The 24958-nt window shown below is 30.9% G+C and overlaps 1 protein-coding gene and 1 long non-coding RNA gene across 3 annotated transcripts in view; one reads left to right on the top strand and one right to left on the bottom strand.

Annotated features, from left to right (window-relative positions):
• Positions 1-24958, top strand: part of LOC145293792 (protein ECT2-like) — a 120951-nt gene that overhangs the window by 56885 nt on the left and 39108 nt on the right. For both annotated transcript variants that reach the window (XM_080140346.1, XM_080140345.1), the window contains exons 8-13: positions 1634-1733; positions 11944-12059; positions 15190-15252; positions 15926-16139; positions 19139-19251; positions 20064-20252. In XM_080140346.1, coding sequence (XP_079996472.1) covers positions 1634-1733; positions 11944-12059; positions 15190-15252; positions 15926-16139; positions 19139-19251; positions 20064-20252 — 795 coding nt within the window. The remainder of the gene's footprint in view (positions 1-1633; positions 1734-11943; positions 12060-15189; positions 15253-15925; positions 16140-19138; positions 19252-20063; positions 20253-24958) is intronic.
• LOC145293791 (uncharacterized) lies at positions 3871-8814 on the bottom strand. The gene is made up of 2 exons (XR_013869769.1): positions 5205-8814; positions 3871-4583 (listed from the first exon to the last, which is right to left on the bottom strand). It is a non-coding gene; the product is annotated as an uncharacterized LOC145293791 (long non-coding RNA).

The raw sequence follows: 24958 nt of genomic DNA, 5'->3' as shown, positions 1-24958 counted from the left end.
CTTCATAAATAGGAATTTCCAGGTATGAGAAGGACAAACCTTATCTTATATTAAAGATCAAGAAATAGAAGTTCTGCAAGAAAGCATATTTTTAGTGATTCTTTTCAACATAAAGATCAACAATATTGTTAAAAATATCTCACTTTGAATGATCTGCTCACTAGATGTGGATGACTTTCTGATTTGTTACAGTTCTGAATATATAAACATAATAGAAAGACCTACAACTTTTTATCAACAAAATAAATGGTCTACTGAAAATGGTTTTAGAATCTTCAAAACGAAATGTATACATTTTTGCAAACACCAAAAATTACACTAAGACCTTGTTTTAACATTAGATAACTCTGAAATTCCCAGAGTCAGCCAACATAAATTCTTTGGTATAATATTCGATAATAAACCAACATTCATTCCCCATATCAAAAACTTAAAAACCAAATGTAACCAAAGAATCCAATTACTAAAAGTACTAGCTTATACAAATTGAGGTGTAGACAAAAAAAAAAGCAAAACAAAAAAAAACACCACTCAAACTCTGTAGATATCTAATCAGATCCAAACTTGACTACAAATCCTTTATTTATGATGCAGCACTCAAGTCCTACTTTAACTTGAATCTGTATATCGCCAAACCCTGAGAATAGTCCTCAGGACCATCACCACCTCACCAGTGGAAAGTATACGAAACTCCCTTGGCATTGAGATCCTAAAATCTTGCAATACAATATTACAACAAACTTGCTGCATACCCAACTGCTTTCAATCACATCATGTTTTCACAATACTAAGATCTCTTTGAAAAAAAAAAAAAAAACACACACACAAAAAAAACAAAAAAAACACAAAGGACCTTTTAGCTTACTTATTGAAAAACTTGATCATTGAAACCCAAATAAACCCTTCTCTAATCCAACACAATACTCCCTTGAAAATTCCCCCTTGGCTTCTAACACAGTCAACTGTATTACTTGAACTAGTGAACTGTTCCAAGATCAAAACAAAACCCTGTCACCTTTCAGGAAGCAGAGAAAGGAAAAAGTAATCCTAGCCAGACTACATATAGGTCACACCTTCATTATGCTCTCTCACCTCTTAAAAGGAGAAGATCCCCCCTTTATGTATAGCATGTCACAACCTTCCATCCATTAAATGCAAACTTATTGAATGTAAAGACTTTAAAATGATAAGATCTCAGTTCTTCCATATAAGCAACATAGAAAAACTTTTCAGCACTGTAAATAAAAATATATTAAATTTCCTAAAAGCAATTGGACTGCACTTGAAAATCTAAAAATAGAATAATAACCGTCCCTATTCTACTAAACAAAAAAATTTTACAAACCAGAAACGCATCTATAATCTTTTCATCTTGTGCTTGTTTCAGAATAAATATAACACCAGTGATCCTTTGCTCTGGCATAAAACCAAACTGCATTTCATACATGCTGATAAAAAAACAAAGCAAAACGAAAACAAACACTGTTTGACCTTAAAATAAGAGTCATTGATAAGGCTATTAAACACCAAACAAACACAATATTTGATAGCAGCATGTTATTCATAAGTTCATTGAATGAATTATCTGTGCATCTCTGATGTAATTTCAATATTTTTTTTTCTTTTTCATCAGATGAGCTTACGGCTTAAGCCTTTTGAATTTTGCTACTTGGGTTTCTATGGCTTCAGTGATGAAGACCAGAAGCAAATGGAAGAATTAACTTCTGAAAATGGTAAGTAATTTTCAATGTCAGTAGACATAAATCTAGGAATGATCCATAAAGTAAAATAGTAAATAATATATATATTTTTTAAATTTTTTATTTATTTATTTTATTTTTTGGGATAATTTAAAAATTTAGTTAATTGATAGTAAGCAATGGGAAGGGGAAAGTTGAGGGATGGGAATCAGATTTTTTTTTTTTTTCTAAAAGCTATAGTGAAAAGTAATATCCAAATTTCACTATAATTAATTCTTCATTTTTTGACTAACATAACAGTAGGTAAAAATTGCTTTTAAAACAACTTAAAAATTTTGGTTTACTGTAATAATTCAGCGGCAGAAACATTTGTAAATTTCTAAGCATAACTCAATGTAAGGGAGATAACTCCTACTTTAATTCGGAGTTTAAAAATTGAAATTCTTACATTTCTTTTTTCATATCTATTCATAACATGATACATGACATTAATATTATTAAAAAGTAATATAACATTACTGAATCCCAGATAATATACAATTAATTTTATTTTGCTTTTTAAAAAACGAAACCTTTTTAATATACTGAAAGAAGTAATGAAAATCTAATCTAATATGTTTTAGTAAAACTCAATTTTTGCTATGTTTTTCGAAAAGTATTTTCATTAATTTTCTACCTTATCGTTTTTTGTAATTTTCAGATATATTCATTACTGTGGCATGACCACATGACACCATTAGCTTTACTTGAAATTCAATATTTCAATTTTTGAATTTCGTTTTTAAGTTTAAGAAAGAAGCACTGTTTTCTTTTTTCTAAGGAAAAATAATGTACAGAATCATCTTTACTGGTTAAAATTTTTATTAACCAAATCCCTTGAAACTAAGTTATGCCTGTCATATGTACCAAGTTTGCTCTTGTATTAATGTGTCTGAACATTTAGAGAAAGATTGACTTTGTTTTTCATTATGGCCATCTTATTTACGTGTGTACACACCTCAAAAATGCATGTAAATTATTTGGCAAAATAAGAAGTCTCTTTATTTCTATTAGTAATGAGTTCTGAAATATTTAATTATTTCATTACACATTCTTTCTTTAAAAAAGTCTTTGGTGTTTCCTTTTCGTAAATGGAAAGGAAATTTTTCACATTTTCATTTTTCGCATAGATTATAGAGGAAAAAACTTCTAAAAAAGAAATGAAGGAAAAATTAAGTGCAAAATGAGAAAAAATCTTAATTTAATATTTTTCACATTATAGCACATTTGATTTGGCTGCCACAAAATATCCAATTCACACTCATATACCATGAAAATACTTTGATTTATCTATTTTGATAAAGCTACCAAAGAACTGCTTGTCCTTTGGGCAGAACTCAATCCAACTATAACCTTCTTTAAATAAAAATTTTAATTTCACATTTTAATAATTTTGAGAAAACAACAAAAAAATAACTGTCACAGTGTTACTTGATATAATCCAAAGTAATTTTTACTGTGCTTGAACATTGTCACGGAAAAAAAATTCTGAAGCATAATAGAAAAAAACGCTAAAAGTTGACTGTGTATGGTTTTTCTGATATTTAAAGTCAAACGATTTGAATAAAATTACACATGAATCATACAAAATATTGATTAGTAACTGTGGCGCTTCTATATTATACTAATGAAAAAATACTGAATTTAAAGTGAAACAAATAGTACCTATGTAATTGTCAGGGCTCAAATAGTAACATATCCAAAATTACAAAAAAACGATAAGGTAAAAAAATAATTATTAATGAAAAAAGAAATTTGTGAAAGGAAGGGAAATCACTAAATATGCTTACTACAAAAATAGATAAGTTGATAGGGGAGATGATTAAGTTGTGTTATACCACAATCAGCCGGCCACCGAGGTGTGACCGACCGACGTGTTATAGTAAATGTCTTAAAGCGGTCTCATGAAGACATGAAGATGGGCCAGTCATTAGGGTCTGAGTAACAAGAAGAAAATCATACCTGAGATGTTGGATCTGGGTGTGGCTGCTTTCTTTTCTCAAGATGATCTCTTCACCCTGGTGGCATTCTGGTGGGAATCTTCATCTCCCTGTCCTCAGGGCCGCCTTTCGACTTAAGACATTTATGAAGGAATTCATGGCAGACACAAGAAAAACGACACGCGACACAATTGTAATATACAAAGGTATAACTAACTATTTTATTTTACATTAGAGATACAATATATATTACAAAAAAAACAATTTACAATTAATTTTTACAATAGGCTTTTCGAAGCTAACTAACCTACCCTAACTAGTGTTGAGGGAGGGGGTGGCCCCCCCCCCTCATTTACGGAGAGACAGTCTATGCGTCCTCACATCATGGTGGTCGTGCAGGAAAGAGACAGAAAGATAGCAAGGGGATTATGGGAAGGGGTTTCTTTGTATCTCTACGCTCATGGACAATTTACCACCCGTCCATGCTGCAGAGTGTGTTAGAAACAGTGGCACAAGGAAATAGTGCCACATCCCTCCCTATGCTATCCGAAATTTATGAGCATTCATAAATTTCAGAAGTCCCTAATTTTCCGTGAATGGTGCGTCAACCGGCCGTCAGCAATCAATGTCCCCATGCTCTACGTTCCATCAGGAACTCAGTGAAGCAAGTTATTTTTTTCCACCAGGCTCCTGGTAGACTGGTATACTGCTTCAAATACCAGAGAGGGTAATCATCCTCGCCCTCCATCGAGGCAATGACCTCATGATTTAAATTACTGGATTTACACTTTCTTAAGCAACCAGTATAATATTTTTTTAACAAAGCCGGATTTTACGTGAGTTCATCACGCCGACCTATACGTATTTCACTAAGCCGGATTGTACGTGAGTTTATCACGCCGACCTATACGTATTTCACTAAGCCGGATTCTACGTGAGTTTATCACGCCGACCTATACGTATTTCACTAAGCCGGATTCTACGTGAGTCTATCACGCCGACCTATACGTATTTCACTAAGCCGTATTCTACGTGAGTTTATCACGCCGACCTATACGTATTTGACTAAGCCGGATTCTACGTGAGTTTATCACGCCGACCTATACGTATTTGACTAAGCCGGATTCTACGTGAGTTTATCACGCCGACCTATACGTATTTGACTAAGCCGGATTCTACGTGAGTTTATCACGCCGACCTATACGTATTTCACTAAGCCGGATTCTACGTGAGTTTATCACGCCGACCTATACGTATTTCACTAAGCCGGATTCTACGTGAGTTTATCACGCCGACCTATACGTTTTTTTAATTTAGTCTGCATAACATTATTTTCGTAACTGGATTTACGCTCCCTTCAGCAACCAGTATAATGTATTTTAACCAAGTCGGAGTTACGTGACCTCATCACGCCGACCTATATGTATTCCAAGTTATTACTTCAGTTACTGGACTTACGCTCTCTTCAGCAACCAGTATAATGTATTTTAGATAAGTCGGGGTTACGTGACCTCATCACGCCGACCTATATGGATTTAGTAAAACCTTGGTCTTCAGAGGTTCTAATCCAATTAATTCTGTTAGAGCAAGGAGTCTGCCGCCGAGCGACCAATAAAAACTATCCACCACGGAATATTTATTAATTATATAAAGAATTAACTAAGAAGGGCACTCAGCCTTCATGAGTTAGAATACTCAATTAGGGGGAAAAAATTTCCAAAAATAAACAATTCAGAAACCTGGTATACATTAAATCAATGAAATAGGGTGTTAACAATTTTTTTTCTTAAAAAGAAAACATTTTTAAAAAATCATTTCAGAGCACCTCGGTCACAATTAGAATTTGTTTACACAATGCAAACGCATTTCAGTTATTACATTCATAATTAACTTTTTCCCAAATTTCAGGGTACATTTAAAAAGTATGTGTATTTTTTTTCAAAACTTGATTTACAAAAGATCATTAAAATTTAATTCCAAAATTTAAAAATTATTTCAAGTATTTTGGTTCATCGGTAAAATCAATTTATGTTAGTTAACTTCTTTCCAAAGTAATTCATTTATTATTATAAAAACCAATCTTCTCAAAAGGTCATAAACTTCGAATAGACCCATTTTTCGTAATACAATTCAAAAATTATTCCAAACATTTGGTTCATTATTAAAATTAATCTTCCGAAAAGATCATAGACAATTCATTTTGAATCAATTCACCCTTCACAATGAGATTCAGAAACATCCCAAATTTTTTCATTTCGTAATTATTATTTTTAAAATTCAGTGTACATTTAAAGTTATTTAATTGATTCTTAAAAATCATTTCTTCTTATAGGTCATTATCAAGGTCATTTCGAATTCAGAAACATTTCACGTTAATTAACTTTATTTTCCAAAGTAATTATTTTATCATTTAAAAGCAATTCTTTTCCTAAACTCACTCACAAGGATTATTTCGAATTAATAAACTCCCGCCACACCTGGGAGTTACATTAGTTAACGACCAGTTCTGTATAGTTAAAAGCTCGAAAAAATTAAAATTTCAATTAAAGAGAGATCTTTCTAGACTGAGGAAATCTTTTTTTTTTCTTAAGAATTAATTCAATTTTATGTATATACTCCTCAGTCAATATTTCAGGGACCCCTATCATACGGTCCAATTTCAAATAAACCTTCAAATAAAGAGTTCGCTCGAATAATTCTTCCTTAAAATCATCTAGAGTTTAGGAAAATCTCTTTCGTTAGTCAAACAATATTTCCCTAGAAATTATTAAAAATTCAGAGAATATTCGAAATGTAATAGCGTAATTTTTCTTTAAGAAAAACTATGAACATTTCGGAGAACTCTTAAAAAATTAACGTAATCATGTAACAGTTGGCTCTTCCAAACACTCGAAGACTTCAAAAAAGTACTTTAAGTGCTGTTTGAATAATCGTCTCAGTTTTTATTTTTAATAAAAACCAATTGAAGACATCATTTAATGTAATTTAACGAAGCATAAATAATTTTGTTATTTAAACCTGGTAGAAAAATTTAAAAAACTCCAAGTTAATTCGTTATTATATGCCCTCCTGCAATCAGCCATGGGGGTTTAGCTATACAATCATTAAAACGCAAGAGTAGAGAAAGAGAATGAGGGGAAAAAGAAGGGGATAGAGACAGAGCGATGCCATTACACACCCCACCACCCTCATGATATCATTACGTAATAACAAAAAAACTCTTCGATTTTAAAAGTCACTCTCTCGTCCCCAAAAAAGCTTGCAGAGGGTGAAAGAATGGTAGACAACACGAGAGGTGGTGAAAGAGAGGAAGAGAAACAGAGGCAGGTCGCATTGTTCCACCACCCATCCCTTAACAACCTCACAAACACCATGACGAGGTCATCTTAGCTTATCTTTCCCATGTGCGGCCATTGTTTTAAAAAATGAGTGACAGGTAGACATTAAACACTTCTACGAGTTCAAAAAAAAAATAAAATAGAAAAAATCTTGTTTTTATCAATTTTGTAAGGCGCTCACACAAAGAAAACTTCGTATTATGTAATCTAAATTTTTAGCGATAATATTTTTTCTTTCCCTTCTTTTCTTTTTTTAACAGACAAAAAAAATAAATAAAAAACATTATCAAATCAAAAAGTCCCCTTATGTTTCAGCGTAAATTGGTACCTAACATCAACTGTTCATGGAATAAAATGTAATGTAAAAGTTCTATTTTTTCAAATCTGAATCTAACACTTGCAAAGTCAAAAGAATTTTTTTAAAAAGTCCTATATTTTTATAAACCTGAAATAAAGATCAGATAAAAAATGTTAGGTATCCTTTATTTTCTTTCCTTTTTTTTTTCTTTTTTAAATTTATTTTTCGAGCTTCGTATTTGAAGGATTTTTTTTCTTTTTTTTTTTTTATGTAATAACAAGATGCATAGATATACACACATATCGATATATATCCGGAGAGAGACAGAAAGAGAGAAAGCGTGAGAGAGAAAGAGACATTGCATATTCTAGAGACACTTTTTTCTCGTCTCTGTTTTTTTTTTTTTTTTTTTTTTTGTGTGTGGGACACATTTCTTACTTTTTTTTTCGAAGGGTTACTTTCAATACTCTTTTTTTTTTAAATCGATCCTTTGTAAACTGTTTTTTTTTTTGTAGGTGCAAGACAATTTTTTGTTCAGGTTCTGAATTTTCCTTTTTTTTTTTTGAGTGCGTTTTTTTTTTTTTTTTGTGCGCGTGTGTACTGGTCTGCCATTTTTTAAAAATTTTGCCAGAAATAATAGTTTTTTCCGTTTTTAAAGACCGTGGACCATTTTTTTTTTATTCGATTCGTCTAGTGGTCGTTATTTTTGGTTGTGCCGTGGGTTTAAGGGTCGAAATTATTTCCATGCTGGGAAACAATATGTTCTGGTCATAGTGCATCATTTATACTGCGACACAGATGCGACGAGATCCGTCTGGTAATTAACCAGGGTCAATCCTGCGTCTTAAGGCAACCATTTATACCACAATCAGCCGGCCACCGAGGTGTGACCGACCGACGTGTTATAGTAAATGTCTTAAAGCGGTCTCATGAAGACATGAAGATGGGCCAGTCATTAGGGTCTGAGTAACAAGAAGAAAATCATACCTGAGATGTTGGATCTGGGTGTGGCTGCTTTCTTTTCTCAAGATGATCTCTTCACCCTGGTGGCATTCTGGTGGGAATCTTCATCTCCCTGTCCTCAGGGCCGCCTTTCGACTTAAGACATTTATGAAGGAATTCATGGCAGACACAAGAAAAACGACACGCGACACAATTGTAATATACAAAGGTATAACTAACTATTTTATTTTACATTAGAGATACAATATATATTACAAAAAAAACAATTTACAATTAATTTTTACAATAGGCTTTTCGAAGCTAACTAACCTACCCTAACTAGTGTTGAGGGAGGGGGTGCCCCCCCCCCCCCCCCCTCATTTACGGAGAGACAGTCTATGCGTCCTCACATCATGGTGGTCGTGCAGGAAAGAGACAGAAAGATAGCAAGGGGATTATGGGAAGGGGTTTCTTTGTATCTCTACGCTCATGGACAATTTACCACCCGTCCATGCTGCAGAGTGTGTTAGAAACAGTGGCACAAGGAAATAGTGCCACAGTGTTGCTTACGTCACATGACAAACAAAATTCAAAATGTTGGACAAAATTATTCTCATAAACTTTATTGAAAACAGTTTTTCATTAATTATTTTTCTACCTTGTTTTTTGTAATTTTTGGCTATGTTACTATTTGTGACATGTCAATTATGTAGATTACATTTGTTTTACTTGAAAGTCGATATTTTTTCGTTTGTATAATATAGAAGCACCAAAACTGTTTATAAAATAAGTATGAAAATGAAGCATATTTATATGATTTGCGTGTTTCTGTGTATGAAATATTTTATTGTATTATTGAATTAAATAAGTCTGAGGTGTTTTTATATTAATGTAGTTTGGATGAGTGGAAAAATATTTACATTTATTCATTTAAATTATGAAACAAGTTTACATGTGTGTGTTTGTGTTTCTTACATTAACGCAACTTTGATAAACCAGTTATAAAATTTTTTTAAATATCTTTTTTACAAAATTAATTTAAATCAAAATTAAATCAACCCAAATGGTTTTTGATTTCTTCATAAACAAGTTAGCCATTTTAATGTTTCATTAATAATTGAAAAAGAGAACAAATTACATAGTGACTTTTTGAAATTTAAAAAGAATTTTGAAGTCTTTAAACTATTAAATATGCAATCATTTCAGACTTAAAATTTTTTAGAAATCCTTACATACAATAATTTTATAAATGGAGATTGAAATATTATCTCAACAAAATTTTGTTATAGTTTTATAACAACTCAGTTCCATTAATAAACAAAAATGAAGATAAAGAGACACCTCAGTAATGCCAGGTAGGTGCTGTAGTATATTACATTTCCAGCAAAAAGTTTTTCTTTTTTCTTTTTGGCCATATCAGTTGACTTGATGGTTTAAAAACCATGTATTTTAACATTTTCTCCAAAGAAAGTTAAAATTTAATGGAAAGATGAAAATAAATGTATTTAAATATAAAAAGAAAATTTTCATCATAAATACATGTCTTATTTTTATTTTAAAAAATACTAGATTATACTGCCATATTTTTTTCTGAAGTTTAAGTATATCACAAAACCGTTTTTGGTACTAGTTCATCTTTTACACCAGTCATAACTCGGCGTTTGCTCGGCTTTCCCCAGAGCATACTGTCGAGAACATCGCCAATGAAATTATAGCAAAGCTACATAAAAAAAGATACCAAAATGTTAAGTGTAGAAACATAAAAAAAAGCAAAAAAAGACTAATGTAATTTTTATTAACTGTGAAGAAAGGTATTAGTGTTTTTTTGTTTTTTTTGTGTCAAATAAATAATTTTAAGCAAATGTTTTTAAGAAAAGGCTCAAAAGAACAAGTTTTTTTTTTTTTTTTTTAAACAAACTTGTTTAAAAATGTGATGATTGATTTTTTTTTTCTTTTTTTTTAAGGAAAATTGGAAAAGAACTTTCTCTTGTTTTCAAGTATATTTAAAAAAAATTTTAAAGTCCCACTTGCCACAGGGATGTTAGGGATGTTTTTTTTTTTTTTTTTTTTCACATATTTTTTTTCAAGTATTTTTTTGGTAAAAAAATTAAAAACAAAAGTGGGTGGGTTAGTGTCCCCCCCCCCCGAGATTTAGCGAAAAAGGTCCCAATTTGGATTGCTGTCCACCGTCGACACTTCACATTCACATATCTCCAGCTATAGCCATCGGTAATCCTCCCTCTTTTTGCTAGGCTGCACTTGTGATCGCATGTTGCACATTGTATTTTTTTTTGCTAGTAGTATCCCCTGTTAACAAATGTCAATTACGGCGTTTGGTGACTGTAGCTGTCGTTGGTGAAGACAATCAAATCCATGTTTTGTTTTTCTCATCCTGACTGACTTGCATGTAAGAAATGGTGGCTTTTTTTTTCATTTGTTTTTTTTTTTCCTCTTCCAATATTTATCCAATTACTTGTCTGCTGCTTGAGAGTAGCACGCTCGTGCATGCACGTTGAGTTGAAACTAAGCGCGCAACATTGTGATTGATCGCCATGTTACGTCAGACAGTAGCTAAACCCGAACTGTTGACTGGGAAAACTGAGCGAATGTTGAGTCACGTCTGGTTTAAAGGATGCACTGGTACTTCGTTTTTTATTATTTCAATAGCGAGGGGTACCCGGCGTTGCCTGGGTGTTTGTAGGTGTGTGTGAAAAAAAACAGGTGCCCGTGAAAAAAAAAGCCTTGACGACGTGCAGTTGGAAAATAGTAAAGTGTGAAAAAAAAAACAGGTGCGCGTTTTTGATTGACGTGACGGCGATAGGTATTCAGCAGTTAGCATTTTGTGCGGGACAGTTTTTAATGAGGTCAATAAATCGGGTTGTTTGTTTTTAAAAACCCGCTCCCTCGTCTCGAAATGAAAGCTACCGTCTGATATGACGAAGTCGACATTGACCAAACGTTACTTAGCTCTCTAGAGACCACTGGCTCTGGGCCTGTGATTAGTCGAGTTTCGCTTTTTGTTTATACCGAAAAGCGAATGTAACGCGTGCCGATGCGGGAAATGTGGAATAATTAACGTTTGAAAGTCAATAAATAGACAGGTGAGCTCCATGGTTAAGTGTGAGATATTACAATTTATAGATGATATAAAAAGTTTTAAGAAGTTGTGAACCGAGCAAGCACTTCTCTGAAAGAAGCCTTTTGTGGACATCGAGGAAAAGCGTACATACATACATACATTTTCGCTTTTATATATATAGATTACAAAATTCTTTTCACTGATGCTAGCAGATCAGACTTTCTGAAAATATTGACTTCCTGACTTAAATACACCAAACATGGACATTATTTTTTTTCTTTTCCATTCTTCCTGGAAGTATAAAACTGAAAAGTTTTATTGTTCAAGCTGAAGTAAATTTCTCTTTTTCACTGCAAAGCTAAAAACAAAAGTTTTCCTCTATAAACCGACCAAGCCAAATGCCATAAATAAATATTTGAAGATATAAAGAACTTGAAGCATAAAAATGTTTACGGAAATAATCAGATTCAGTATTAAATGACCCGAAAGAGTTGATGTGCAAGTTTTTAAAACTAGACAAAATCTTTTAAAAAGAAATCATGTAAAACACTTAACATGAATTTTGTTGAAATTTTTAGTCGTAATCCATTTATTTTGTATTTAACAGGAGGAACATATTTACCAGTTGATGATGACCGATGTACTCATATTGTTGTTGATGATCATTCAGTAACCATTCTCCCTGAAAGTATAAAACCAAAAGGTTTTGTCGTTCGAGCTGAAGTAAGTTTCTCCCTTGCACTAGAAAGTAGAAACTGCTTCTACTTTAATAAAGAAGAATTATGGCTGCATCTTTACACTTGTCATGTAAAGTCACATATTTGTGCACTTTGGTAACAAATATTTTAATACTCTATTCAATGCACTCATATTTTTTTTGAAAAATACTTTACCAGTATTTGCACTAGTATTAATATAAAATCAGAATTACTTTCGTAATTTAATTTTTCAGTATTTTTGCAGTTACTTACCCAGATATCGTAAATGTTGCCTTGGGCTCGCCTGCCAGTTGAGTAAACCACCAGAATATGCTGAGCACTGATCAATAAACCAATGAAAAATCGATAAGAAATGTGCTTAGCCAATGAAAATCTAGGCAGACGATTTTTAATAAACTGGAAGAAAAAATTACTTTTAATTATGCACTAATTTAATCAGTTAAAAATGGAAGACATAAACCTGAATTTCTCAACTTCAGATAAAATTATTAAAATAATATACTTGTATACATGACATGGCAATGACAAATCTGCAGAGAGAATGTGGTACATGGTTGGAACACATAGTTACCAACTGAAGAAATTTTTAGACATTTGCCAGGATTATTTCCTTAGGAATCCCTGGCAGATCGGAGGCCCAGGGCACACTGTGGAAGTTAACAAATTTTTGTTTAATAGAAAAAAACATAATGTTGGAGGCCTCCTTGAATCGCTCTAGGTCTTCTGAGGATATGAGCCCACTGAGAAGGCGGGGCTTTTGGAGACTGTACCAAACTGTAATGCCGAAACCCTCCTTCCAATAATAAAAAAATACTGCTGTCGGTGACCACGGTCATATCTGACTTGGAAAGCCTACTGCAAAGTTGGAAGAGAAAGGTTCCATCATTTAATGTTGAACCTCAGCCTGAGTTTTGTAGACTCTATGACAATCGCTTCACCAAAAGTATTCCTAAGAAAGTATCCTGTACTCTAACGATTTCCTCCCCCGCAAAAAACAGTAACATAAGATAAAACATTTTTATGAAAAAAAAAAATTCCCCCAAAATACAAAAAAAATCTTGTCTTAAAAAATATTCAAAATTTATAAAAAAAAATAATTCAAGTCTTTCTAACTATTCTTACATGAAAAAAAAAAAAAAAAAAAAAAATATATATATATATATATATATAATACAATAAATGTTTTTTAAAATTTGATCAGTGCTCGGCATATTCTGATAGTTTACATTACCTACCAGATGAGCCCGAGCCAATATTATGGAAATCCAGATCGGTAACTGCAGAAGCACCAATTTTTCATATATAAGTTATCATTTCTGATGATCTAAAAAGAAAAATTAAGTTCAATTATGTTGTATTTCTCTATATTAGATTATAACAATCAATATTTTTGGATGCTTTTAGAAATTTGTTTTCTTTAAAGCAGTTGCACTATCCTCTTTCGAAATTGAACTATTTAAATAAAAATAAATAAATTGAACAGTATTTTTTTCTTCTTCTAAAATTCACATAGTTAATAAAACATTATCTGTTTAAAAAATATATCACATTTTGTGCTGGCAGTCTGATGGTAAATAGGCAACAAATTCATAACTTCATACAACCTTGTTTTGACTTAATTTGCAGCTATCACATCTGTATTTGTCTGCTGAAAGGAATTAAACATGAAATTATTTAAAGTTTTAACATTTTTATTGTGCTTCTAGTACCAAATGAAAACTTTTTGTAGATTTGTGTACAATTAAATATTTGTTCGAACATAATGGAATTATAGAACTTAAACTTAATGTATGTTTATTTTTATATGATATTTATCAGATTTGTTTTATTCGAAAAATAAAAGTAAAAAAAATTAGAAAGAAATTGTTGTACCAAATGCTCCCTTTCTTCAGTGGTGACGGCTGCTTTTGTCTGGCAAAGTGTTTACTCCTCTGTGTTGTGTCTGAAATGAAAAGAGGAATAAGTCAGACTCTTACAAACGCAGGAATTCTTGGTTGCAAACAAATAGAATGATTGATTAACCAATGTTGCCTGCAATGGATATGTGTCGTTTCACCAACAACATTCTCATGTAATCATTATATAAGCAGTTGAAATTAGTTATTCACTAATCTTGTTTTATTTTTACTGTGTCATCCTGGCGATTCTCTTTTGTGATCCGTTCCTACTTCCAAAGTGATCTTTCTTTTATTCTTCACATTTATTTGTTTTTCATTTTCTAGAAAATCTGAAGGTTCCTGCGTCGTTCTGTTTTATGTAACAGGTCACCCCAATTAAATTTACTATTCAAATGTTTGTAATTTTAGATTCTTTCTGGACAATGTCTCCTTTTGGTTTAATCTATTTATAACAAACTAGAAGGATACATTTCCATATAAGAAGTTCAAAGTTTTTGATTTTCTCTGAAAATATCAAGGTCGATGACCTTAAGAGCATTGATACGGATATTGACTTCAAGTGAGAACAACTTGGTCAGTCTTGTGCTTTAGGTTGGTTGGTTATTTTTGTTTTATGGCATATCAACCCTTTTCAGGTATTTAATGCCGAATCAAGTAATTTTGAAGAAAAAATTTTTAATAGAATATATATATATTTTTTTTTTTTTTTTTTCAAATCAGTTTCTATTTAACTCATAGTTGGGACCCTAACAGGTACTACCATTCCAGGTCAGAGTAGACCTGGGAGCAATGGCAATTAAAGGGTGGTGCCACACTTGCCAAACCCGGCAAGTTGGGGCCTCACCATCGGATAGAGTTTAAGGTCATATCCAGGACCATGTGCTTTAGGAGTCTTGAGCTCTGTCTATCTCTGGTCTTAATTGTTTGGTAGTGCATTTCCCATTAGACAAGAACTGCAATGCATCTTGGTTGCATTGTAGTTGATGGGTCATTCCTAATTTTTCAGAGTAGACTCTGTCTTCATGCAAAAAGAATTGACTAGAATCTCCACAATGGCCATTATTTGCTGTGTTTTATTAAGAAAAAAAGTGAATGCTAAAAATATTCACTAATTTCACTGGCAATATGAAAATTGTAATATTTACTCATTTGACTTTTATATGAAGAATGTATTTTTTTCACTTGAAAATTTTTTTTTTCAATTTCATGCAAAACTATATAATTTCTATTTTGTAGTGGTTTTGGGGTAGCATACAAATGGATGCATGCGCCTGGGAAGAAATTTATTTGTTTGAAAAGGTTAGACAATTTTTATCTTGTTTTATTTTATTTTCTATTTTTTATTGGTGGACTATTTTTGTAATGTATTGTCTATAACTAAAAACAAGCTGAAACAAAATATTTTGAAATATATATTTAAAAAAAAAATCTTTTTAAATTGAATTTTATATATTTTTGATAAAATTTTCTTTTGTAAATACAGTAAATATAGACGTCATTTTGACTTATTTGATTACCAAAACAAAAACGTTTTGTAATTAACCAAATTAATTTAGAAAATAGCTTCATATTTTTTAAAGGTGAATGTAACTGTTTATTTATGTCTGTAACAGAAATTTTATTTACTAGCTTTTATCTCGAAATTAAATGTATATTTACCTATATAAATAATAAGATTTCAGAAGTTATAATCTGTAATTTTGAGATATTTGACTTTAGATTTGTCAAGTCATAACTTATTAATAAGTAAACATTTCTTTAGAAACTATTTCTTTAATTTATTCATAATGTTTAACTCCGTTTTTATTAGTAATTTTCTTAATTAAGTATATGTTAAAACAAGTATATATTTTTTGTTGGTTTAATATCTGACGACTATGTATATACTAACTCTACATATTCATTGAATATTTTAAAGAGTCAAATCTATTCTTGTTCAATTTCCTTTTTTATCATTTTTGTCTGCTTTTAGAAGGAAACTCCAGAAAAAAAAATTCCACCATGTTTAAATTATTCCTCTTCAAAGAACAGAAAGCGGAGATTACTTCAGGATATCAATCAGCGGCATATGGATGATCCCCAGTCTCCCAATTGGGGTCCGAAAAGACTTTCTAGTGATCATAATGAAACTGTAATCAATACTAGTTGCAAATTTCATGACGAAACTAATACATCTATTACAGAAGGTAAATTGGTTTTGAGATTCCTTTGAAAAAAAAAAAGTGAAATAATCAACATGAGCATTCTTAAGATGTGTATGAATATTTCTGCTTGATCAAGGCTAACAAGCATCATGGTTTATTCTGATTATTCTTGCTATTCTTTTTATTATGCACCTCTATAATAATATTTGAATCTGGAATATGGAAATAAAAAAAAAGAAAACTAATTGCACTGAATTAAATAAAAAAAAATTTAGTGCAAGGTTTGTTGGAAATATTGCTATTCATTAAGAGTTATAATCCAAGAAGTAAACTTTTTGTTATATCAAGTTTTTAATCAAAATTTAAAATAAAAAGTGTAAAAAAAATGTTAATCATAGATTTGTAGATTTTAAGACTGGTCTTCATTGAATTTTAGGGAATAGGTGCTATAAATTTATCGAAATGTATTTAAATTTATTTGTATCCTCTCACCCAATCAATACTGAATACATCCATCAGCCTCACTTCTAAAGTTGAAGATATAAACTGTAAAAAATTTGAATAAAAAAAGGTAATATTTATTATGGGCTGCTGCAAAATGACATAAGGGTTCCTCATTCAATCATAGGAAATGCTAGGTGTTCCTGTTAATGTGTGTGTGTTATATCTGTGATATTATTTATCTCTATCTATCTATCTAACTATCTATCTCTCTCTATATATATATATATATATATATATATATGAGAGAGAGAAGTAGTAACGTTTGTGTGTGTGTGTGTCTCCTACAGCTCATACCACTGGACCAATCATGACCAAACCTGGCATGATGATGGTTCCCCCGCCTAGAGATGGTGCACACCATTTTTCAAGCTAATGGTCAAAGGTTAAGGTCATATTTATTGCGGCTCTTCATAAACTCTCCTACCTAGAGATGGTGCACACCAAGTTGGGATTCGTCACCATCCAAGGGGATAGCCATCATGGTGTTGGCCAACTCCTTTGTGAATTTAAATCAGATCACCCTTCACCCTCCCCCTTCTAGTACAGTAATAAAGTAATTATCAATCTGAAACCATTGCTTTCAAGTCTGGTAATTCTGATTTAGTGATGAGATTATATGTTACTGTCTGTTCATCAGTCAACTGGTTAATAGTTATAAAAGGAGTTTAGGGTAAATTTGATTGTTCTTTCATATTCTTTTATATCGAAATCATTTAAAGTATTTAATGCTAGTAAAATATAATAAATAGATGCTTCTATGTACTATTGGTGGATTTGGTTTTACAATATTATGGAAAAGTGGAAATTGACTGAATATTCAAAAAGATTGATCTACATCATGATTTGTGCTAGATTAAAATATTTTGAAATCCTAGCTGTTAATCAGTGCTTTTTAAGGCTATTGTGGAGGCCCAGGATGACTTCTTTGGGTGAGTTGTTGTAAGACCATGTGTCCCCCACTCAATAACTTGATGACCCCGTTGTGTTCTGTGGATTTCTCCTTTCATCTTCTCTTGATTTTATTTTTATGGCCATGTCCTCATTCTTACACTGGTGGCTGTTGATAGGAGTGCACATGTCTACAAGTAGAAAAATGAAACAGAAACAAACGAAAACACAAACTCCAACACTACATGTACATTGGTTAGATTCTAGGTATGTGTGTGTCGTCGATCCTCTACATGCTAAGCCCCACATCTACATTTACTGTTAAGGTCATTTCTGCCAATTGATTAATTCATCTCATCTGCTCTGAGCCACAGTCTGTCTTCAGCTGCATCATAACTCCAACTGATGGCAAAGTCCAACTGAACTCCCAACCGTCAACTGTACTTTCGTAAACTGGACGTCGTCATTTGTAAATCATATTGTCGTTAAAATCTCATTGACTGTTTTAAACTCATATATCCATTCCCCAGAGTGATAAACCGATTGTTAATCCTTAAGTACCTGCAAACCAAATCTAAATATATCCAAAGTCATTTGTGCAAATCTTTTTATTCTTTTGTGAACAGCTTTTTCTCTATTGTTCAATGATAAACTCTTTTCTTACTCCAAACTTTTTCTGTTTCTTTTATCTTTTTTTCTTTGATTTTCAAACCCCTGAAGTGAGGGTTCCTATACTATTCACATTATATTCAGCAAAAGATCCTCTAAGAGATGCACTTTGAGAATACATCAATCATTGGCTAACATATGCTTTTTCAATTTCCTTTCAAAAAAAGTCAGATTTGTCTCAAACAATCATGTACTTTATATCATGGATGTGGGATCTTTGCTTTTTAGTGGAATTCACATTTTTTGTAATTTAAAAAAAGCTAACTTTTATTACACACACACATGCAAAAAAAAAAAAATTCTTTTTACACAAAAAACTACTTTTAACAGAATTTAATGAGTTGTAAAGCAAAAAATTAAGTTAAAACATCAATCGGTTGATACTTTCAGTATGGATAAAAGAAGATTCTACTTTATTAGGCAATGAGGTGTGAATAACCTGAAAACCTTGAAACAAAAAGCAATTATTTTAGAGTGAAGGATCAGTTCTGCATATAAAATTAAATGTAAAATTATTCTCCATCTCCAGGCAATTCTAGTGTTTTAAGACAATGATTTTTTGGGATGTGTGTTTACTCAGATGATTGCATTTGGTTTTACAATACTTTTTGAGAGTGAACTTGCAACTCAGACTCACGGTCTGTGCTAGGGTTAAGAAAGCTTTTTTTATAGAGGGGGTTTGCCACTCAAACCTGTGGTCATTGGTAGGGTTAGTAATTTTTCTTTTTACAGACTTTTCAAATGAAATCGCATTAAAAAATATTTTTAACTATCCTAAAAAGCTAGAATCGCTTCTCATACAGTTTAGTAATTGAGGGACCATTTTTTACTTTTTTTTGCTGCCAGATGTTCATTTTGTAGATAAAATATTTGTATTCAAAAAAGTCCGTTTTTAAAAATTCTTTTTTTTTTTTTTTTTATCCAAATATCAATCATGAATTCAAATGCAAATCTTTTGGTATTTTATTTATTTTTTCTAGAAAAAACTGCAAATGATAAAAAGTTGGGCAAACAGTCACGGAGATGTTTAGTAGTCATGGAATTGCTGCAGACTGAACATAACTATGTGCGAATTTTGGAAACAATTTTGAATGTAAGTTTAACAAATTTAGTTGAAATTGACTATGAAATTTTTTTTTTTTTTATTGACTATCTACCTGATGTTGCTTGGAATGCATTAAATGAAATCATTTAAAGTTTTTGTTTTTTTGTATGTTTTTACATTTGTATAGAAAAATAAAAATTTTAGTTTTAAAGGCAACATTTCTTTGCATATTCTTTTATTAAAAAATATGTCTTAATCCCCTTTGCTGATTTATATTTTTCAGTCGTAATTGAATATTTTCATTTTATTAGTTCTCCACACGTGACTGCATAATTTTTTTCAATAAATTTTAGCAAAGCATGTATAATGCCAATATGTTAGTTATCTATGGAAAAAATTTAATAAGTAAATAGTAAGTTATTTCCTTTGGACTGGATAAGGGAGAGTTGATTAGAACATGGTCGGCTTTGATGGTTAAACAAGAAGGCATCCCGCAACATGAATTTTAATTATGCATTCAGCGGTTTCTACATTACCATTTAATCTATAAGTTGTTAAATAAATGTTAAGTTATACTTCATCCCTTGATTATTGTTGAGTGATTGTTAAACTGATAACACATGATCAGATGTAGCACAATAGCATGCTATCACAATAACTGAAATTTATAGTAAGAATCAAAGTTTGATATGACAGCTTAAATGCTATTTAGATCCAACTGGCATAATATAACAAGATAACTTTGTTAGATAACCAGCAAGAAAAGTTGCTATATTTTCATTTAGATATATTCAAAAAATGTTTTGATTATATCCCCTCTCTTCCCTTTTTAAATTTATGATTTTTCTTTTTCATTATAGACTTTCAAGAAAAATATAGAAAGTCCTGACCAGTACAATGGACCAATATTGGCTCCTTTGCAGGTGAAAACAATATTTGGCAAGATTCCCGCCATTTACGATGTGCATTGTCAAATTAGGGATGAATTGGAGGAAATTGTCAAAAACTGGAGAGAAGATGTTCTTGTTGGAAATGTGATTCTGAAACATGTTAGTTGATTCTTTATTTTTGTTACTTTTTTTTTATTCAATCCTACATCAAATATATTGGGAAATTAAATTCTAAAACAGTTGTATCAATTATATTTACTCAACAGGAGTTATTACATGTGTTATGACCAGTGATTGCTCACTGGTAAAAACAGTTGGATTTGAGTGACAACAAATCTTGCCTGATTTTTAGTATGCTCAGCTTCTTTCGATTATTTTAACTTGCTTGTTCTTGCATCAGCTGTTAATCATGAAAATCTTGCTAATAACAGGCAAAACTTCTCAGAATTTCTGTACTCTGTGTGCACATCCAGGTGAGATCTTCGTGGTGCTTCTGCCACTTCAGTTTTTCCATCATTTCAGATTTTTTTGTACTTTTTTCCTTTCCTTTTTCTATTTTATGGAACAGCAGAATATGCCATATCATAAGATTTTGGATGAAGTAGGGAATATGGACTTCAACCGACTTCAATGCGAAAAAACAAACAAAAGGACACATTTCAATCAACACCAGTTTAACTTTGACCTTCGCACACACATCTCCTCTAAACAAAAGTGCATTTTTTTTAATATATTTAAACAACTTTAAAATTTGGATTGATATTTTTTATTAAAAATAATAATAAAGATGAGTTATTATCTATTCGTGACCACGATCGATTTTTATGTAGAATGCGTTTGTATATTTACAAATCTTTTTAATTTTGGAGTGGATGTTCGCAAATGGATATTTTTATTAAAATGGTAAAAATGATTTATATTTACGACCCAAGATTGATATATATTTACAAAACTTTGATAAACAGATGTTGTGCAGTGATAATATTACGCAATTTGAAAAAAAGTAAAAACAATAAAAAAAAAACAAAAAAAAACTTGCTCCTCAAAATGAGGCACTCTTGATTGATAATTTCATCTAAAAAAATAAATAAAAATAAGTTATATTGTTTACAAATTATTTTTACATTAAAAATCAACATAATAATTGAGAATTCAGGACACTGATCACTGTTGACACTCAGTGAAGGAGAAATCCTTCTAAATTGAGGCAATTATTATGCATAATAAAATTAGAAATATAAGCAACAAATATAAACAAGCGAGATTTGAAAAATACGTAATTTAAAAACTGTTTAATAAAAGTATTAAAACTAAAACTAAACTTTTTAATTGCAGAAATAAATATAAAAAATTGACCTGTTTGGATGTTTGCAAATCTTTTACAGATTTTTTTTGCAACCAAGATTCATTTTTTTTTTTGTCTGTGCATTTTTAATACTATTCAATATTTATTTAATTATTCATTAAAATATTAACTTTAGCAACAATTAGTATTTAAAAAGTATATTTTAATTTAATCTCATATTACCCATCACATGGTCAATTTATTAAATAACGAAAAATCCAGAAAAAAAAAAAATGCATAATATCTTAGTTGCAAAAATCCACAAAACATTTGTGAACGTCCGAACAAGTCGGTTATTATATATTTGTTTCTACCATTAAAAAGTTTGGTTCAAATACTTTTATTATTATTTTTTTTAATAAATATATCTATCAAGAGAGTCTCATTTTGGAAAGCTTGGGTCGTGAGTAAATAATATAATTTTTTTTTATTGTTTTTACTTTATTCAATTTGCATGATACCATCTTTGCACAGCATCCATTTATTAAAGTTTTGTAAATATATATCAATCATTTTCTTCTATATAAATAAAACAGTAGACGTATGTGTGTGTGTAAATATCTAACAGGTAAACTCTTAAACTACTGGTCACATAGCATTGAAATTCTCAGGAAATAATATTCATGCACCAAGGGTGGTTTATAGCAAATAATATCTTTGCTTACATGCATGTATATCGCATACAGACATCGGCAAATTTACATGTAAAATGTTCATTAAATACTAGCAGACATTTTCGTTTTTTTTTTTTTTTATGCACATGCGCACATTTTGTTTTAACTTAATACAGAAAAAATTGTGCTGGAACACTTGGTTTTTTATTTCAATTCTAACTGATGACACCAACTCATTTTTTATGCCTTTGAATTAAAAAAAACAAAATCATGCATAAATTTTACTTGCGATTTGGAATTTGTATATGAAAACAAACCTATATATCTGTTTTACGATCTCATATTTACTTTATTTCATATATATTTTTAAGATGGGAGGGGAGAATGACACACGGAATACGAACCGTGATGAAATGGTAACATTATTTAAAAAGCCATTCTTAATATGGGGAGGGGAAGGTATTCTTTAAACTATTCTGTACTTTCACCTAACAATTTATTAAATAAGAAATTGACATGTATCATCTTTATTTTTGTTTAGTATTAATTAACATTAACTATACGTTTCTCAATTCAATTTCTTGATTAGTCTATTGTTTTTTTTTTTGTTTTTTTTAAGGAAGTATTGCCTAATAACTAACAGCACTTTGAAATCTTTATTTTTGCAGTAGCATGAATTTTAAATAAGGTATTTCTACCCATATAAAAAAATACAATGTATAATGAAACTATGTATTTTGAAAAATTGCCAAGTCATTTTCTGGAAGTAACATCATTTGTCTAAAAAACCATGATGATGATGGTGGGGAGAACAAGCACGATTATGTTGCTTTTAAAAGTACTCTGGAGGCCGCCAGGTGATTACCAAACTTTTTTTTTAGGTGAGGTTGGGGTGTGGTGAATTAGTGCCTGTTCATTCTCCCAAGCATTAATACCACTTTTTCTGTTTATGGAGAAGGGGCCAGTAGTGAGGTCACTGAAATGCTGCTTCAGAATAGATACTACACTTTGATCTTAGCCAAAAGACCAAGTAAACGTAATAGTTTTCTACCAGGCATTATCTCCTCCTTAAAAAATAACCAACACCGTATATATTTTAAGAGAGGAGGAGGGGAATATAGAGTAAGTCCCGGAAATGGCTGAAGCAGTTTATGATCTCAAAAATACTTTATTTCACATGTATTTTTAACAGTGAGGAGGGTGGGGATATAGTGTCAATCTGGGAAATTGCTGAAACCATTTATGATCTTAAAATCACTTTATTTTATATATATTTAAAAGAGACGGGGGATATGAAGTCAGTCCCAAAAACGGCTGAGGCAGTTTATGATCTCAAATTTCCTTTATTTTATATCTATTTTTAAGAGAGGGTCGTAATATAGTCAGTCCAAAAAATGACTGAAGGAGTTTACGATTTCAAAGTTTCTTTATTTTTCATCTATTTTTAAGAAAGATGGGGGTGATCTGAAATCAGTCCCGGAAATGGTTGTAGAACTTTACGATCTCATATTTACTTTATTTCATACATGTATTTTTAAGATGGGGGTGGGGGGAAACTGACATACAGAATACGGACGATGCTGAAATAATGATGTGATTATTTAGAAAGCCATTCTCAATATAGGGAGGGTATCTTTTGAACTATTCTGTACTTAACAATTTAATGAATAAAAAACTGATGTATTGAATTCGGACTGCATGGAAATAATGTTATAATTTAGAAAGCCATTCTTGATGTAGGGAGAGGACGGTATTTTATTAAACTATTCTGTACTTTCACTTAACAATTTAATAAATAAAAAACTGACATGCGAAATACAGACCGTACTGAAATATTGACATTATTTAGCAAACCATTTTTAATATGGGGAAGGGAGATATTTTTTTTTTTTTAACTATTCTGTAATTTCACCAAACAATTTATTAAATAAGAAACTGACATACAGAATACAGATTGTGCTGAGATTTAATATGGGGAGGGTATTTTTTTTATTTATTTATTTTTTTAATTAATCTGTACTTTCACCTAACAATTTAATAAATAAAAAACTGCGATATAGAATTTGGACCGTACTGAAATAACGTTAATGTTTAGAAAATCATTTTTAATATTCACCTAACAATTTATTAAATAAGAAACTGATATACAGAATACGGACCATGCTAAAATATTTACATATTTATTTTGAAAATCTACTGAGTCCTATTCTAGAAATTATATTATTTCACTTAAAATTATATTGTTGGTGTTAGGTGTGGTGGGAAAAGAAACACAGTAATGACGAATTTTCTGTCGAAGCAAGAGTTACCTAATCACTAACCAAGACAATGTATTTATGTATTTATTTGGAAATTCTAATGATTCATCTTCTAATAGTGAATTCATTTTTTTTAAATTATGATAGCCTTGGTGGGAAGAGAAATTAGTCCATATATGTTGTACAATACATGTCGAAAGTATGTTAAATTGTTTCATATATATACTTACATTACTTGTCAGAGGGTAAAAAATCATTTAATATATGTGTTGTACATTATCCGTCCTGGGAATAATAAAATTATTTAATATATGTGTTGTACATTATCCGTCCTAGGAATTGTAAAATTATTTAATATTCGTGCTGCTAATCACATGTCCTAGGGAAGTTAAAATTATTTCATACGTAATTTGTGTAATTCATGTCCTTGGTTGGGTAAAATATTATTTTGCTCAAGATAGCAAAGATATCTAGCCATAAAAATTCCTCTCTCCTAAGAATAACAGATATGTTCGAAGTCAACTTCATTTTTTCTCATTGTTTTATATAGTCCTGAGCAACGCCAGGTGGGCCTGCTAATCGCAAATAAAGAAGTCATTTTATTATTTTCAATAAAAATATCAATCCAAACTTGAAAGTTGTATAAAT

This window comes from Euprymna scolopes, chromosome 15 (assembly GCF_053919585.1).
Source record: "Euprymna scolopes isolate OS-2025 chromosome 15, ASM5391958v1, whole genome shotgun sequence".
NCBI lineage: Eukaryota > Metazoa > Mollusca > Cephalopoda > Sepiida > Sepiolidae > Euprymna > Euprymna scolopes.
Note: the sequence above shows the minus strand (reverse complement) of the source record. Positions and strands in the feature narration are given on the sequence as shown.